At 37.1% G+C, this 19712-nt stretch overlaps 1 protein-coding gene across 1 annotated transcript in view; it reads right to left on the bottom strand.

Moving 5' to 3' along the window:
- Positions 1-343: 343 nt before the first annotated feature.
- The window catches only part of LOC134654438 (leucine-rich repeat-containing protein 24-like), a 33207-nt gene continuing 13838 nt past the window's right edge, over positions 344-19712 (bottom strand). The window contains exon 2 of the mRNA XM_063509880.1: positions 344-2497. Coding sequence (XP_063365950.1) covers positions 735-2471 — 1737 coding nt within the window. The 5' untranslated portion in view covers positions 2472-2497 and the 3' untranslated portion in view covers positions 344-734. The remainder of the gene's footprint in view (positions 2498-19712) is intronic.

Below are 19712 nucleotides of genomic sequence, written 5' to 3'. Positions count from 1 at the left end.
TCACAGAGCAACATAGACCTACGTGCATGTGCATAAATTTCAATTTCAGTTTTGACACTTCGGTGATGTGGCGTCGTCAGCGTGACAGCTTTTGTGTTTGACATGGCGTCGAAAAGGTTAATCGACTAAAATTACGTGAGTTATTATTTTATATTCATTTTCTGAAAATGCCATGTAGATATTTTAATGTACTTGTTATAATAGTACTAAAGCTTACTCGACGTGTCTGCATACAATTCTCGGACAAAACGTTTGCGTGTGAAATACACTAGTGATATTAAAATCAAATTGACATTAAATTAAATTTGATTGCTAGCAGAGAGAGGAAAGGAAATTATGCAACTTTTTTAGTTCAATCTTTTTTATTCTCTCATCCGATTTAAAGCAACAGTTTTCGATCAAAAATTCTTACAAATATAGCTTAGGGTGTAGCTTAACCTTTACAATACTGTATAGTAAAAGTAGCTTTAGACAGTTCTTAAACTAACGCGGATAAAAAAAGAAGTCATCGTTCGTATACTAGCTATGTACTCAGTCCTATTTCACTTACAATAAAATGACACTTGTTAAAAACATTAGTAAAATTAACAACATCTACAAAAGTGATATGTTATTAAATAGTGTTAATTATCAAAGTAACTTAAATAACAGGCGTATAATACTATCTCAACAACAAACTCTCGGATAAAATATGCAAAATAAACAATGATGATGTTTCAAACTTACTAACTAGTTTATAGAGCGGTAAATTCAGTGGAAAAGGTCGAAAGGGGTAAGGGCGCGGGGGTATCCTTACTATCTACATTGGCACCAGGGAGGGACCAAGTGGAGCTGCCGGCAGCCGTGATCCTCGGTCCCATGTTGTCGTAGGCCGACTTTAAGAAACACGTGCGGCTCCTTCGAGGCAGCGTCGCCCCGCCACCGAGCAAGTCCGGATACTCATCGTTATGACCCGAGACTTGCACGGATATAAAGATGTTCCCATAAGGAGCGGGCAGAGCAAACTCAGCCGGCGGAGGTGGGAACGAACCAGGCGGGCCTTCAATAGTTATCTGAACGGGCTCTAAACACCGCGTATCCTCGCTTTCCATCGACATAGATCGGTCCAACATCTCAAACCCGTACGATGAGCCTCCGCCGCTTGTTCGGTCGCAGCTGACGGCGAGGGACGTATCGAGAAGCTTCTTCTCTTGGTCAGTGAAACTCCTACTCGGCGGCATTCTTTGGCGTTTGGTGTTCCAACAAACACAAGCCGCTACGAATCCTAATGCCACCATGCCTACCATGGATCCGGCCACCATGAAGAGCGTTGAGTAGTCTGGGGCCACGCGAGCAGTAGCTGTCCGCGCTTTAGGTAAAACTAGAGTCAAATAGGCAGTGGCTTCCCCTGCTGAACTTTTTGCATTACATTTCCACTCACCAGAAAGTTCACTCGTCACATTAGTTATGGTCACGTTGACCCATTGCGCACTTTTGTTTATGATATCGTCACTAAACTCATTAAAATAATTACTTTGATATCTATTTATAACAATCTCACTATGATTTATCGTGTCGTTTTGGACTTCTGTGTCGTGCAAGTACCATGCTACTGTGGGTTCGGGATCGCCACGACTGAAACATCCAAACCGTATGTCAGCACCGGACTCTGTTCTAATAACTCTTGGACTCGACACAGCAATAGGCGGACAAACCATTTCTTCCCCTTTGATAGAACGCCATGACACCTGAGAAACATTCTCTGGACCACTACAGATCACTTCTTCGTTCCCAAGATTACTGTTCAGAAACCATTCATGAAACCGTCTTAATCTACAATCACAATGCCAAGGATTCTCTGAGAGCGTCAAAGTTTTCAAAACGGGGAGGTTGAATGTATTTTCTTGTACATAAGTCAGTAAATTTTGATGCACATGCACAGTTTCTAACGCTCGCAAATTCACCAAAGCAAACTGGTGTATACTACGCAAGCGGCATCTGGAAAGTTCTAGTTTCTTCAAATGTAGCAGCGGCGGAAACTGCTCCGCAATTAGTGAGCTCAGAGGGTTGTCGTTAAGCACCAGAAGCCTCAAGCGGACGTTTCCCCGGAACGTGTCAGGTGACAATTGCAACAATTCGTTTTGAGACAAGTCTAGTTCGACCAAAATACGGAGCTCTCTGAAAGCTTTTGGACTCACGGAGCGTAGGTTCGTCGAGCTTAGGTTCAATCGTTGCAAGTTTAACAATTCTATGCTCGCAAATGCATCTTGTCCGAGCACTTTCAATGGGTTTCCATGGAGATCGAGTACTTGGATGTCCGCTGCTAGATGAGGTATTTTTTCGAGGCCGGCGGTTATGCAGGAGGCGGTCTTCTTCCCGGAAGACCATTTGCAGTGGCACTGCGCGATGTAAGCGCAGTTGAGCCAGTCGCTTCCAGCCTGGTTTATGAGCACGAGGATCCAGAACCCCTGCCATAATGCCCGAATGCCCATTTCATAGCAGAACCTTTGACGTTTACCTGTAACAAAACGAAAGCTTTTAGTGAGGGTCGATCAAGTGTGCTCTTACCTTGGCGTAGTAATTGGCCATCGGTTTTGAGGGCCTTTTGCGTACGGGGAGTTTCAAAGGCCCTTGATTATATACGATAATTAATAGTAGCTCACCGTGGCGTGTCATACTGACCTATATATGTACGTGACTAATGAAGATCTGACATTAGATAGGCCCTTCTCTAATTATGATTGACGTGAGAGCAACAAAGGATTTGAGACGTCTCTGTTTCGAATACGGCTCAAAGGGTTTCGAGGTTTGTTATTGCGTCGCTCTAATTAGTTGCTTGTTTGTATCCGATACGGTTTTGGGGCCTCGGGACATATTTGTTCTCTAATGAAATTATACAGGGTCTCGACAATGTGCGCTGTAGTGTAAAATAATATATTCGCAACTATTTAAAATAAACACATTTTCATGTGGTTGTTTGGTTAGTAGAATATTCTATTATAATATTTCAGTGTAAAGTTGTAAACCTACACTTGTGTTTGAATATTAATTAATTTCTATTCGATGGGTACCTTTGCAGTGTTTTTATAACATGTGTAAAAACATCGCTGTTCATTTTAATTAGACTACCTATATCATTTTAAAATATTAATATTTAACAAACAGACTGAAACGGCGAAACTTAGAAACTTGAATATCTGATTATGCTTAAATCCATCTGTTTTAATACTAGGTGTATACTTGTACATGTTACATTATACATATATTATTGAATTGAAATACTAATCAAAAGCATTTTTTTAAGTCTAGTAGTAGGTAATGCTAAAAAATATGCTTGATCCAGAATCCAGATAGATGTCACAAATAAAAAAACCTGGTGTTAAAGATACTTTTCAAAACAAATCTAATTCGGTTTAATCCGATTTTTCTAATGGAAACTAAAGTTTCTAAAGAAAGCATCAGCTTTAATAGCCTTCTTTAAATATTCACGTTTATCTTTGGTCCCTAGTCCCTAGGTTTCAGCCCTAATGGACAAGGCACCTAGATTACCTAGACTAATAAACCGCAGCCAGGATTAATGGGGGTATTTGACCGGAGGAGAAATTTATGCCAGAATATTATTAAATGTCCACCCACGAGATTAGTTTACGTGTTGAAATTGAGTAAAACGTGCTTGCCTGCTCAACGCTAGACCTCTCTTATTAGAAGAAATTTGAAATTCATTTCTCGTTGGTCAAATTTTATATATAACTAGCGATAGCGACCCGCCCCGGCTTTGCACGGGTTAAGAAATTATACATAAACCTTCCTCTGGAATCACTCTATCTATTAAAAAAACCGGAACAAAACCCGTTGCGTAGTTTTAAAGATCTAAGCATACATAGGGACAGACAGACAGCGGGAAGCGACTTTGTTTTATACTACTTATGTAGTAAAGTGCGCACCGCGCTTTTTAATGAAAATTAGTAATGGAATGGAAAAAAAGTCCCATCACATGGTTCTATAAACTTAAGGTGTATTCGGTTAATTTCAGAAATAGGGTAATCTCGAAAATCATTTAAAAATATGTCATATTCCGTTGTAATAATAGTCCCTTTTCGGAATTATCCGCCACTTTTTATAGAATTTTTTTTACATTCATCCCAACATTACTGTGCAGGGGCCCTAGTCAAGATGCCAATCGTTGATAGAAACGCCGATCGAACTTAAATAATGTATAGAAATATTCACGTGACTTCGTTACATCTGACATCCCGAGACAATTTTTTTAATCGTTTGTCGATCTACGATTGTCATCTTGGTTGGCCCCCCAGCAACGAAAAAAAATTAAAGATGCTACATCTAGCTAGGTCATCTGGCTAATACAAATAAATCCAACTTAAGACAGTTAAAAGTTGAACCTAATTGTGTCTAGACCGCCTTATTAAACTTCATTAGCTACGTACTTAATTACGCTTAATTTTGTCAAAACGCTTTGCGTTTATCATCACTAATTTAATTTTATTGTTCGTTTATTAATTTGGTCTTTATTGTTTAATTTCTAATGTAATATTATTTTCTAAAAGCCAACATAGTTACTCTGAGATATTGTTATATTAAGTATAATTGGTATTTATGTCTATGTATGTAATAGTCCTAATTTATGGTTCACTGGAGAACTCGTGTGAAACTTCATGTTCATGTTCATGTTCATGTTCATGTCAAATTAACAGAAGATATATTGTTATTTTATTATAAAAGGGTTTATTGTAGGTAGTACAGTGTGTTTCGTGTGGCGTAGCGTTAGAAAGTTTATTTTTATCATAATTTCTCTATTAAATTTTCATTATTAGTTACAGGCCTGCCATACGTATAGTTCTTTATTTTAGGATTAGAAAAAAAGCTAAACAATCTTAACGTGTATTTATTAAAAACACTTTTGAAAAAAAAAGTCATGGCAAATATGTAACAATTATGAATCATATACGATTATTTGTCTGCCTGTGACCACGAACGTAACGTCACGTTCGAAACGTCAGGCCAAATAATAAACGTAAATGCACGCAATGAAGTCCCGTATCAGATATAAAATTATAACTTTCCAGTCATTCCATTTTTGTACCAATATTGTACTAAAATGACACATCGGTCAGACAAATTAAGTAAATCAAATTGTGATGTATTTTACAAAATTTATTAAAAGAAAACCCAAAGAATTTAGCAGTTAGCGAGATCTGAACGCATCTTAACACATTCACGGCGCGATTTGGGAAAGGAATTAGAGATTCACTAGATATGAAATAGTAAAGATATGTGACGTTCCACGACAAAAGGTACCTTATAGCGGCTGGCGCTTACGCTATTATTAACGCCGCTCCAATATTCAGCCGGGGCAATGGTACCTTTTGCAGTGGAACGTCACATATCTTTACTATTTCATATCTAGTGTATCTCTAAATCATTTCCCGAATCGCGCCGTCAGTGTCAGCGACTCCCTAGGGGAGTTCACTGTTCGTAGGCGCTTTTCGCTACTTACGGTTTTTCGTGTTATCGGCTACGCTCGTAGCGCGTAGCTCGCGCTGGCACTGAATGTGGTAATGGAAATTATCAATTACCAAGCTACGGTGCGTTTGCTACGGCATCGTAGCTCGTAGAAGAGTTTGCTCGCTATGAAGCGAAAAACGTCTGTAGCCCGGAGCCCTATTCAAATAGTAATTTCTTGATATCATTTGTAAAAGATATGATATGTCCGATACAAAAAAAAACTCCGGTTCCTTCGCATAAAATTCACCTAAACCACAGAATAAATAGTACTAGGTACAGAAGACTCACTCTCTAACAAAACGCGTCTGTTACGATCAGCACAGATATGGCCGCTAGGTGGCGACAGCGCCGCGCGCGGCTTATGGCTAGCCACCAAAATTGGTGTGGAACGGATGTACTTTTAGCTACCTGTAGCAAAGCGACGAAATCGCGGAGTGAGCCACGCCTGCCTAAACAAACCTCCGAAAAGAACAGAATACTAAAAGATAATTTGTTGTAGTAACAAACCGCTATAAGGGTTCATTTAGACGGCGCGCGAACTCGTATACGATTTTAGTTACATTGTGGACCATTAAGGTTACATCAATTCAGCTGACCGATCAGATGACGCAATGTAATGAAACTCGCGTGCGAGTTCTCGTACCGTCTAAATGAGCCTTAAAGAATGAAAAAGAAAAGTTCCTTGTAAACTCTCGTAAAAACAACTGCCGCTCTATAGCCAAAATTATTGTTAAACTTACTAACAACCGTAAGCTGCAGCAAAACGCATGCTTAAAGCCTTTTTCGTTTCATTACGCTTTATTAAAGCTCTTTTGGAAAATCGAGCTAAATTAAATCAGGCACAACAGCACTGCGCCTGGCAAAACGCCAAGTGACCTGACCTGGTACTGAATTAAAAGAACTTAACTCCATGTTATTTGTAAGGCGTAGATGTCCTTTAGGAGCTGAGGAGTCGGGCCTTCACATTAATATTGTTTTAGAGACATTGCATTGGCTTCCTATAGGTACGTGAGGCGAATGCCTGACTGTCATTGCTGGAGTTTTCAGTTGTAAAGGAAGGTGGTGGAGCAAATCTAAGAACCGGTAAGCTTTTATTATTTATTTATTTATTATTTTCTTTATTGGGGAAAAAAACAGATACAGGCCAATAATATTTACAGGTAGAATTACAAAGTGGTAGATATAGCCTACATCCTAAGACAATTCCCACTAGGAGGTGTGACAATAGTTTTAGGATAGCATTGTGATCGGAACTAAATAAACAGACTTATACTATACAAACTTACACTAAGATTTAACAATGCGACTTTTGACACTTCCAAAGCGACATTGAGCATTTTACTCGGTAAGCTTGTTTTGTTTTTAATAATAAGGGTCTCCCCAGATATATTGACGCGCATTCACAAAAGCCGATAGGAAAAAGCTTTATTTCTGCGTAATAAGAGCGATTCCGCGTCGACATATGTGGGGGAACCCTAAGGGTTCTGTATCTAAGGATTTCAAATGGAGCCAATAGTATGAGTCACGATGGACCAGCAGGGAGCGTTAGTTGCGGAAAGTTCCGAAAAAGTTGTAGGAAATTTCAGAAAAAGTTATAGGAATCACGGGAAACTGTATTAACCGAGTCCCAAACTAAGCAAATTGTACTATTGGTACTTACTAGGCGACGATAAATTATGTATAGATAAAGAACTGCCGGCCATATTCGAACTTTAAGATACGTCAAATACTAGAGATTGAAACGATATGGAATGGATATGTCAGTGTCAAACAAGTGTCAAAAGTGACGTTTCTTCAAACAAACGCGTCACTTTTGACACTTGTTTGACACTGACATATCCAATCCATATCGTTTCAATCTCTAGTATTTGACGTATCTTAAAGTTCGAATATGGCTGTGTGTGCCCTACCTAAAGGTAAGCTACGACGATAAGGATCTAGTGATTTTCGCAAGTCGTATCGTTACTGCGTAGAGGTTATCCGCATCTTAAATTGCTGCCTAATAAGGTGTTCTAGAGTAAAACGATCAGTTCAGAGTCAGGCTCGCTTAGGCCCACTTGCACCATTCCACTAACCCGGGGTTAACCAGTCAAACCACCAATGGTTACCAGTACAATTTGACACTGGGTTAACGGTTTAACCGCTAAACCCCGGGTTAGTGGGATGGTGCAAGTGGGCCGTACTGTGATATGGTTTAATTGACACGCCCCTTACTTAGCCATATAAAAAAAAATCACACCTATTCGGAAAAGAGCTTTTTCTTCCCTGCTAGGAGGGATCAAAGTGGCACTTTTCCTCCCTGTTAGGAGGGATCAAAGTAACACTTTTCTGTTCTAGCACACTATTTTTACATTATTTTGCACATTATTTTTTTAGCTTAAATAATCTGTTTAAGCATCAGATTGTGCAACACTAAGATTTTTTTATTTTCCTCATAGTTGATGTGAAAAGCAGTATGTCCCACACGGTATCAAAATTATTTCGTCTTGGGCGTTAACACTTGAATCCCTCATTACGCTCGGGATTCTATTGTAGAATCCATCGCTTCATTCAGGATTCAATGTACGCCCTTGACGGAAATATATCATTTTGATCCCTTGTAACACAAACTACTATTTCAAATACCTATAAACATTTCTCACTTTCCTTTCCTTATAAAATACATCCGTTTCCTACGCCGCCATTTCCATCCTTTGTCCCTTTCCCTATTTTAGGTAAATGACAATTGGGAAGTTCAGTGACCTCGTTAGACAACAACCATTTCACAGACTACATAGGAAGTAGAAGATACACCACTCACATTTAATTAGATTTTAATACGAAAGCAAATAACAATTATCTACTAGTATAGGTAAATTGAACCTAAAAAGTAAAATTCCAACTAAATACTTGTAGGTCGGTACCTAATATGTTGTTCTATTGACCAATCTATCACCCAATCATCCTAATTTGCACCAATTTGGGGCAATAGAACTATTATTTAGGTATTAAGTATTTAGGTACGCAGAGTAATTTAGTTAAATTAAGTTATGAAAAAGAAAGAGTTGTTACATAGAAAATATCAATATATTAAATTTGCCCAAGATTGCTTCCATAATAAAAGTTGTTTAGTATAATTCACATCACAAAGACTATCTCAGGCATAACAAAATCGTCCTTAGGGCGTCCGCGAGATGGCGCGGTTGCACGGAGCGGGTGAGCGAGTTTACGAAAAATAGTATTAGCAACGTTGACTGGCGCGGACGCGTGCGACAGATTTTACAATAGGGTATTTTCCAACTAGTCAAATTAGTTTCTTTTTTAGGACTGTCAAAACGATTTGCTAATATGGAATTTATATGAAACATTACATCGTGACGTCACGGTCACCTCACCCACTTTTTATATTTCTATCAGATTTATTAAACAGAACTTGTGTTTAAAAATAACTGCTATCCATGGGTTTCTAATAATTATCTGGTGCTTCATTTCAAGCATGGTGTGAAATAATTTATTTTAAATACAGTCAAATACCCTATTGCAACCGCGTACGTGCGCCCGCTCCGTGCACCCGCGCCAGCTAGCGGCCGCCCTTAAGTAATCTGTACTCTCACTATCACACCCGTATCATGTCGACATCGCGCTTTTCGGCGGAATTGAATCGAAACGACCATTAATTCTAATAAACGTCACGACTGAGACATGTGAGCTCGTGGGGTTTCAAAACGTCATATGTCCACACTAAAGTCAAATACGAACAGTCTTCTTCAATCAACACCCCATTTTGATAGTGTTCACGAAATTGCCGAAGTAGTTTTAAAAGGACTGACGTTTGTACGACTGTGATGGGATATAGGCCTTTTTAAAAATTGAGATTAAATTGCTAGTGGCAGAATATTCTGTAATTGGGTCAGTGAGACAACCTTAAGCCTAGGAAGTAATAAAAGTGTTCGGAAATACTTAGGTTTGGAATAAATTTTTGAAATACTTTTGACAGTCATTTAATTAGCAAATATTTTTATTACTAAGTAATGTCCAAGAATTTTCTCGTCGTTCTCTAACTAGAAAAACCATATTTTTTCCACAGGTGATTGTTGTAATTATTAACTAACTTTTAGAAAAGGATTTGGAGCTATCAATAACTCATTTTGTAAGGTTTAATTCATATGGAAACAGTTCAAAAGTACTGAACCTTTTTTTATGAATATACCTATTTTATACTAAAACTGAGACGTCACCTATACCGTTTGTCCCATTTCACCCATTTCGTCCCGTCAACATTTCCACGGACCGCAGCTAATTTCAAATGCATCAACACAATCTATACGACAAAAACAAGCTAGAACATTTGGAGCAATGTAACTAAACTGCAAGTTACGAATACATGCCCAATATGCGACGAAAAATCCAATCCAATTCCTTCTGATACGATTGGACCGGACTAACTAACCTCCAAAAAGGAGAAAGTTCTGAAAGTATGAGACTAGTCTAGGCAATCTAGGTCGCCTAGTTCCTACAGGATGTCATCGGTAGCGTGATCAAAATCTAAAGATATTATTATATCATACTACCTTATCTTACCTTATCCTTTTGCGATTTAGTACCTTCCTACGCATAAAGGGGCCCACTGATTAACAGTCCGCCGGACGGTATCGGCCTGTCAGTTAGAACGAAAAGTTGACAGTTCCGAACAACTGACAGGCCGATACCGTCCGGCGGATTGTTAATCAGTGGGCCCCTTAAAAGTCGTTAAAAACTGTCAACCGCTTTAAACGTTGAATTTCAAAAAACCTTCTTCAATCTTTTCACACATTTTATTTTCTCATTGCAATAATATTTAAAAAGGTAACTCTAACGGATTTTATTAACATATATATAACCTATTTATTACTTATTGGCAATGTGCGAAGTCGGTGGAGGGGGAAGTGGCGCTGATCGTCACAAACACAGGTAATCTTATGGAATGTCCGATATTAGTACTAGCGGCAGCCGCTTGAACTAATTTTACTCCATAAGATTTAACGTAGAAAGTCCGACAAAATGAGGGCAGCACCAGCCGTGCACGTAGCGAAGAACGGGTCATACTGTATATAGTGTATATTATACACGTCCAAACGACTAGGACGACTAGTGTGTAAGTCTGAAACCAAATCGAGCCGCAACACGTTCTGATTGGAGTGCTGTTTCAGAAAAATGAATATGTTTTGGGAAACAAATGCAGTGAAGGATTGAGCTGCAGCATTTTTTTATTTGGTTTGGATTACTCGTACCTACTCTTATGCAAAGGCAAAAGAAACTTTATGATGTTAAAACCTATTTGACAATGTTTTTAATTCAATAGAATAATTTTTAAGTGCATTTTTAAAGTGAAAAAATGGTTGAGATATACTCCGCTGTAAGTTCTCGCTACCTATTAAATAAAATTAAATATCTTTTTTTTTCTATTTAATCCCTTAACAAAGAAACAGTATTTTGCTTTTTATTACTTATTTCTAATTTATTATTCTATACCTAGATATAATATTATCCGAGATATCTAATTTATTAAGAATATCTTAAAACAACATTTATCGAGTTTTCTTTTTGTCTGGAACTACAATTCTTATTCAACGAATTCTCGGTCGAAGCCCCTGACTCCTAACAACCGAATGGAACGTGAAAGGAGAACTATTTTCAAAGCAACTCGTCAGTCGTCACAAGTGCGATAAGGACGGCATTATCGAATACTTTTCAACCATCGTATGTAGTTGAGAAATAGCTCGTGTGACTGAAATCGACGGGCTGCTAACAGGAATTGGGGTGTGGAGTGCAGGCGAGTCCAAAGATTAGGAAAACCAGTAAAAAACTTATCCAGTCAAATAAAGAATTTCACCTCGCAACGAGGAGTGTATAAGCTCGTATATGAACAAAGGAATGGAAGGATTCGCGCTACTGGTAGGCTTCTGTAGCTCAGTTGGTTAAGAGCGAGGCAGGGATTGCAAAGGTCGCAGGTTCAAGTCCTGCCAAAAGTGGTGAATTTTTCAATTTTTCTTTTAATATAAAAAAATGTAGAATCATTCGGATACGTATCTGCTTGATAATAAATTGGATTCGTTAATCTTATTGCAAAAACGTCTGTGCAAGATTGCACAACCTTTTTTTATAAATTTACCTTTTTTACGTATTTTTGTTTATGGTTTTTGAAAACTAATTATGTATTTGCGGCACTTGCAATTGAAACTCTCGGTCCTTGGTCGTCAGACACCAAAAATCTAGAAATTTCTACCAAACTAGTCTGAGTGTCTGGCGACCTACGAGCTGGCGCATTTTTTGCACAAAAACTTAGCCTCACTGTGTAGAGGGGGAACGCGGCCAGTGTCCTGGGAACAATGCCTCAGGCTAATTTAGGATTAGATTTTTTATTTGATAATTTTGATATTTAATGTTTGTTATTAATTAACTTTTGATATTGTTTTATCTATTTTTTACTATTTGTCAGATTTACATTTTGTGCCTTTGTGCCCGAAAACCAGTGCCTTTAATATACAGTCGTCTATAAAACGTCAGATCCACTTGCTGTTATTTAGTGTCTATAATAGGTGGTAAGCGAAACTCTTACGATTCCTCAGGACTCGTCCCGTATGCTAAATATAATAAAAACAGAAGTGTTACTGTTAACGGCTCTGAAGGTCATATTTAGTGTGGTTGATCTAAACGACAGACTCGTCGTACCTCTAAAGGCAAGCAAGGCAGCCAGACGCCAAAGCGATTTCATGGAGAAAATTGAACTTCACAACTCTACGTGGCGTGGGGACAAATATTACATAAGATTGAGCTGATATGTGAGGTTTGAATTTCTGAACGTTTTCTGTCGTAGGTGCATGATATGTGTGTAAGTATTTGAACATTTGCTAGATTTGAAGTATGTTTGCCTGACTTCATTCCTGGTGCAAAAATGCTTGGAATAAATTTACCTATCCCTCTTATAGTTTCTCCCTTTTCCGTATTTGGACATTTTTATTGTACAGCTTGTATAAATATTGCGTTTTTTTAAAGCGCTATTTAAAATGTTTTATAATGCCAAAGTGTTGAGTTTTTGGTGATTGTAATGCCTCGTGGCTACATTAAGTGATTGGTAAGTACAGTCAACAAGCACCAATTATTTCGTAACACACCTTTGTTACCATAAAAATACCACTTTGGCCGTCACTATGATACAAATTCAATGATGTAATGAAATAGATAAACTGCTTGATTGAGAAGTGTCCATCGATGGACACTTATCTGTTATCTGTCGACAGATGGAAGATATAAACAACACCATAAGTGTCATAAAGTGCCACTTAACTCCTCGGTTATCTCTATCTCTTAGAATTTGGCAATCGACAGTATCGACATTTGAATCTAATGTAGGTACAAAGGTAGATTCGGAACGTGCCAAACACAATTATTCAACATAATAATATATTTCAAATATAAGGTCTACTAATATAATGGTCTTAGTGTAGACTTTTATAAATCTTATAATTATATTTGTTTCTATTTTTACAATATCTTTCCCATACGATTAAATAAATAAATATAAGGTCTCGAATCAAGAAAGAGGTGAATGAAACGACTGACGCATGGGAACATTAAGTTTGTTTTCTTTGATCAAAAAAAAGGTTAAAAGGTTGCTTCAGATAAAAAAAAATGGATATATTATTATGAAATGTAATTTTTAAATGGTGCAGACTAATGTGTAGGTACACAACGCAACGCATTATTGTGCGCGTGAATATTATTCTGTTTGATACCTACTTAAGTAATATAAATATGAGTATCTATAGAAATGTATACATTATTATATCTAATTGTCTTATTTTAACACTAACGCAAGGAAACAGGCTCGCAAGAGAGCAATCAAAACGCACCATTTACGTAAACAAACCAAAGATAAGCCCAAAAACACCCATTTCCCGAGGTTTAAAGCCAACGGCATATTTCATAAGTTGCCACAAAACTCGGCATATTATTTACAAAGTTTATAAAAGTACCAGCTATTTGCGCAAAGAATCCCAAACGAGTAGGAAAGGTAGAAGTTTTTTTTTCTTTTGTGTTCCACTGTTTTGAAAAAGTTGGGCAAGTATTCGGGATATAATAACGAGATGCCTTTGTTATTTCTTATTTGAGCATATAAGGATAAACAAGCGTTACACGTGGGTCTAATGGGTAACAAAAAGTATTTTCTGTTCTCGGAAAGTCAGTGGAGTGGAATAGTTTTTGCTCAAAAAATATTACTCTCTAAGAAGTAGGTATATATATTTAGGGAATCTATTACTAAACAGTGTGTGGGAACCTGCAAGGAAAGCGTTCTTTGACGTTTGCATAGTAAATGCTGACGCTTCCTCATACAGCAACCTCACCCAGAAAAAGACTTCGCAGTGACACAGCCGAGAGAAACATCTAAAATACGAGAGCAACAGAGTACCTAAGAGCATCCTTTACTTACACCACTAGTCATTTCATGCGATGGATGGAGCCCTAGAGACTCGATACAATAGTTTCTTGAAGAACAGCATCAAAATTAAATGATAAATGAGGCAGGCATATTCACAAATCTTTTGCTGGCTGAAAGTTATAAGTTCAAATTTCGGTAATAAGAGCTGTCTACATAAAAGTCAGAGGCACGAGACGACATATCAAAGCGTTCGAATGCGAAGACGGAGCAGGAATCCTGTACTGAAAACTATACCGAAGATCAAGATATAAACATGATATATATGTATATATATGTTTTATACTTTTATTGTCTGCTGTCTCCTCCATGTCCAATTGTTTACGTTGAAATAAATAGAAGAGAATAGAATATATGGTTTTGATTTTCATAGATATTTCGGTGGTTTTGTGGAAATCTGTCAAATCCTACACCAGAGCAGGCTTTTACGTTAAGTCCATTATATTATATGTATTAAAATTGAAAATAAATTCAATTAAATACTATAACAGACTCGGCTTACATTTCAGCCAGGTTTTTATAAGATTGTCGCCGTTTATATTATTAAATTCAAACTAAAATCTGAAACCTTTTAGAATCACCAACGGCTTTGCAGTGAAATCCGTTAAAAACTTTTTTCATCTCGTCTAATTGTCTATAAAGTGGCTAAACTAAAAAGCAAAGGTCGGTAGCTACGTCAAAGCAAATCGAATCAAAACTTATTTCCGCTGCGTCAACTTTTTAGCAAAAGGACCATTTCACAGGGATTTTCAGCGAATAGCATTTGCCACAGTGGTATTGTTAGTCACAGTAGGATAGTAGGATTTGGTCGTACCATCCAATCAAAATAGTATCTCCTTTTAGCTATTTCTGATATGCGAGATATGTTTTTTATATCAGTTTTCTACAATTCCTTCAAATTTTCCTTTGTTATTACATTATATATCGTTGTCTAGTACTGACTAGACAAATCTTTTTGAGCTTACTATAGAACTACTCAATTGTGTATAATTGTCCCGGGTGATATGTTTAATGTATAATATTTTAGTAGAATTGTTCCTGGGGATTTAACTAAACATTTAATAATACAATAAGTGCTTGATGTTTAATCGTAGTGGGTTCGTTTCTAAATCTAAAGGTCCATAATAAATGTGATATCAGGGATCGGAACCGGTTTTTTGCAAAAACTTAGAAATAATCACATTTTTCGAATTATTTTATGCTCGAAATGTAGGACTCAGTTGTGTTTTTAGGTTACGACTTCGTATTATTAGATTGCCCAATTAGAAATGAAGTAATTAGCAAAGAACGAAAAAATACCGTTTCCGTTCCCATACAAAAAATACCGGTATCCGATCCCTGTGTGATATATTACTTAAAAACTTTGTCCTGTTAACCTTGTAACCTAAAGTGTTATTCAATGGAATTTCATGGTGTCATGGGTGTAAAAATTTAAAACACACTTCCGAAACTCAGCTAGTGAGGCAATATTTGTAAACTAAGTAAACTTAAGAAAATGTTAATTGGTTTAGCTTGTTACACTATAAGTGAATTTATGTTGAGAACTGCTGATGTCCAAAAATGATATTATTTATTTATTTATAAGAACTGAACTCAATGTAAAAATGTAACTACTTAATCATTTTATCTAGTGATAAATTGATAAGTATAGCTTTGTGACGTGTAAAATTATTTATGATTTTATCGATAAATATCTCAATCTCAATCTCACTTGCTAACTAATATGTAAACAAACCGCCATATTAAAATGGTCTCTGAATGTCAATTTACTAGAGATTTTTGTTTACATAGTTAGCAAGTTCTATAGAATGATACTTTAAATGGCGATATTAATTGTAAATCATAGAAACAAACACCATCTCCTTTGTCCAGTAAATACACAACTTGTTAAATTGAACGTGTTAACAAACGCAAACCCACACCTTGCGAGTTAGTTAAGTAAACCCAAGTTTCAAACTAGTCAGGTTTGACGTGCGAGGGCTATTCTCATCGTTAGGAGAGCAAACGCCTCCATCGAACTAATGAATGAATGAATGAATGAACTTATTTATTATATAAGTACAACATTAGGTCCACATATTGTTAGTTTTGAACTTAATCTACTTAATCTACATGTTAGTTTACTAATGATAACTATATAAAAGTGATTTGGTCCTCTGGCTCAAACTTATTGGCTATCATGCTTAAAATGCTGTTGCCACTCCCGCGCACCCTGTCTACTAATACAGGACGTTTTTCAATATTTTACCATACTTTGTGAAAACACTTGTATGAGTAGCAATTGTTTATTTCTCAAGGATAACAGCTTATCGTATGCTGTAAGTTTACACAGTTTTGACATGAGCAGCTTATGGAGACAAATGCTGAATACGCAATAATCTACCGTCTCGTCTACAATTAATAACTTAATTATGTAAACCTTATCCCGTGGACATTAAGATTAGATCTAACAATGATCAGTTAAGAGAAGGGTTGGAAACAGTGGCTCAGCTTGAACTGTGGCTCAGTCGGCCAAATATCGGCTCGTGTTGAAATAAGGTTGAGTTAGCCACTGTACCCGGCCTTTTTCAACCAAGCCACTGTTCCCTCCTTCACCCAACGGTTAGCACAATAACTTCCGATCACTCCTCAATTTGTCTTACACGAGTGACCGGGAAGTTGTGAGGAGTTAACTTAAGTAAGAGGATTGTTAGTTTTTGTTTAAAGTAGTTTGGGTCTGGTCTGTAGAAATGGGAGTTTGATTATGAGGAAATAGTTCTGTTAAAGAGGGTTTATCTTGAACTGCGTATAAACTCAGGAGCATGATTCAAAACGGCATTTTCTTACAACTACAAATCTTCTTATGCAATTTTCTTATACAAATAGATGGAAATGCAGGTGTTTTTATTTATATAACCTGCAATATTTTACGATGTATGACATATAGGTCATACTGATCAACTTTTACTATGGGATCAACCCTGAAACGAAGAAAAAAAAACGAGCAAAAAGAAAAAAAATCGAGTTGGTCCCAATAGTATACAATCCTTATTATGACCTATACATTCACATCGTAAAATATTGCAGGTTATGAAAAAAACAACCTGTATGTATACATTAATTAATTATAATTGAGGAGAGTCTTTTCAAAAGGGCTTATTTCTCTATGAACAAAATTAAGCCCTTTTGAAGTCTCTTACTCCTCAATTATTGTCAGTAAAAGCAAAGTTTCATTATTATTTGATACTAGAGATTCATTTACCTTAAAAATAACTTCGGATATTTTGCGACCTGTTCCGAAACTTTTTCAATGAAAAGGCGATTATGTCTCGCTTTTTCTTTCCTAAAACTTTAAGAACTAGGTACAATGTAAGTACTTATTTATTGATGAAGTAGGTACATAATCATTAATATTCGACTTTCTTTTGGGCGGAAGATATTCTAGAGAATCGGCAAATCCACATCATCAATGAAAATTGTGTCATAAAGTTAGTACCTAAAGAAACTATAGTAAAAATGATTTGTATCTGAAACCAAGTGTGTACCATACCCGGTTTTCTTATCTAAAAAAAGAATATACAAATGTCTTATGAAAACGTTAAGGCGATTAAAATTTGTTTATCTAAGAGAAATATAGAAATTCAATTTACATAATTAGGTACTTATGACACTACACAGCTAACATAATAATTACAGGCAGTTTAAGTTATAGAAAAAAAAAAGGTTTTGTTATTTTTCCCTCATTAAAACAGTTTCACTTTTCTGATAACACCCATATTTGACATCATTAAGTGCTAAAGCTATGCTTTTAATTGGTGCTATTAATGTTTCGTAGAACTGATTTCATATTAGTCACGAAACTAACGTAGCTCACGAACGTGTGTTGTTTTAATTCATATTTATGAGTTCGTATTGTTGTAGTTTGTAACCTCTTTTGTGCAGACAAGTGTTTTCTATTTCTATTTTTATATAACTTTTCGAATGAAACAATCATGTCATAAACATCTTGTTTAAACTCTATTTTTATAATATAACACTTTAAACTCTCGCGTTTTGTACACATATTTAATTACACAAACGGGTCTACGGGAATTAAAGGCAAAAACAATGAAATTATATCGCGGTAGACCCGTTTATGTAATTAAATATCAATTTTCATAAAGGAGATCGAGTTGAGATCTAACTAAAATATAAAAGTACGTCCGGATCTTATCAGTATTATAATATTACAAAATTTGATAAATGTAGAGACCCCGAAAAAGATAAAAGATGGATCGACAATCTAGCATGGTTATGAGCGCAGCGGGTCATTTGACGAGCAATAGGGGTCGATGTAGTCACCACACGGGATTGTTATGCCATTTAGGGTTCTTACCATATTGTTAATTCTATAGCGTAAGTATTAAACCACCAATTAAGCTAGGACCCTAAATGGTGCAACATGACCCTAAATGATGGTACAATCTTTACGCTAACGGCGACCGAGCGCCGAAAATAAGCCCATGACTAAAGGGACTGGCACCGTAGACAACATGCCAATCGCTAACGCTCCGTAGCGAACGAAAAGCAACTGTCACTGTCACACTAATATGGAAGAGTGATAGAGAGACACAAAGCGATTCGATGGCGAAGCAATAGCGATTGTCACCTTCTGGCTCCTCTACACGATGGGCCAACGCCGGCCACTCCAAGGGACGCAGCCATGCGGTAGAATGAGATAGCAATATCACTTGCTCCTTCTAACGCATAAATGCGTCCCTTGGAGTGGTCAGCGTTGGCCCATCGTGTAGAGGAGCCATTAGCTAGGCCGCCTAGGTAATGCTTGGTGTGGGTGCTAGCACGGTGATAAGCGGAGCGATTTATTGTTGCGGAGGATAGTGAACTACAGTACAGTGGCACTGAATATAATGTTTATAGTACCTAATAAACATTTATTTATTTTATTTAAACTTTATTGCACATAAAAAATGGCGGACTTATTATGTTCATAGGAATTTCGTGTAGTTTTGGGAGTGTAACTGGGTTATTTTAAAATATAATGGTGTAAAATATTATACAACTCAGTTGTGCTCCTCAAATCTAAAAAAACCTGCCAAGTGCGAGTCGGACTCGTGTTCCAAGGGTTCCGTACATTAAGTCCGACTCACGCTTGACTGCACATTTCTTACAAGTTTCCTGTCATCTATAGGTAAATAACTATTTTGTGTATTTTTTTCCTTTTGAGGTATGGAACCCTAAAAATGTAAAATTGCACCTTTGTGGTGACCTTGTGCCCTTTGTAAACGCTTCATAATGCGGTGTCTGTGTAGTCTGTACCTAAATCGCTCGCACAGTGGTCGCATCACGGGTCCGGCTGAGTTACTGCCCCGCTCCGAAATAAATCTCACCATGGACTCTGGAGACTCTGGTTTGAAGTCACTTTCAGATATATCGGAGCGGCCAAGGAGGTCAAAAGTATTTGAACATGCACTTTAACGTCTTGATCTTTGTTCAGTTATTTGTAAACACTTTGACCGCTCATCAGAGATAATATTAATATTTGATGTCAATTATGCCATGGAGAATTTTGCTATGCCGTTTGGAAATTTAGTGCAGCAAGATTGAGCTGGACGAAGCTGAATACAGGTGAATATTTTTTATTAAAAGTTAGGCTGGACAGTACTCGTAACGTAGGTTCCAACTACCTAGCTGTCTAAATCGCTCGCACAGTGGTCGCACCCGCTCGTAAGCCGGGATCACGGGTCCGGCTGAGTTAGTTCACCGCTCAGAGATAAAT

The sequence above is a fragment of the Cydia amplana genome, chromosome 15, assembly GCF_948474715.1.
Source record: "Cydia amplana chromosome 15, ilCydAmpl1.1, whole genome shotgun sequence".
NCBI classification, from domain to species: Eukaryota; Metazoa; Arthropoda; class Insecta; order Lepidoptera; family Tortricidae; genus Cydia; species Cydia amplana.
Note: the sequence above shows the minus strand (reverse complement) of the source record. Positions and strands in the feature narration are given on the sequence as shown.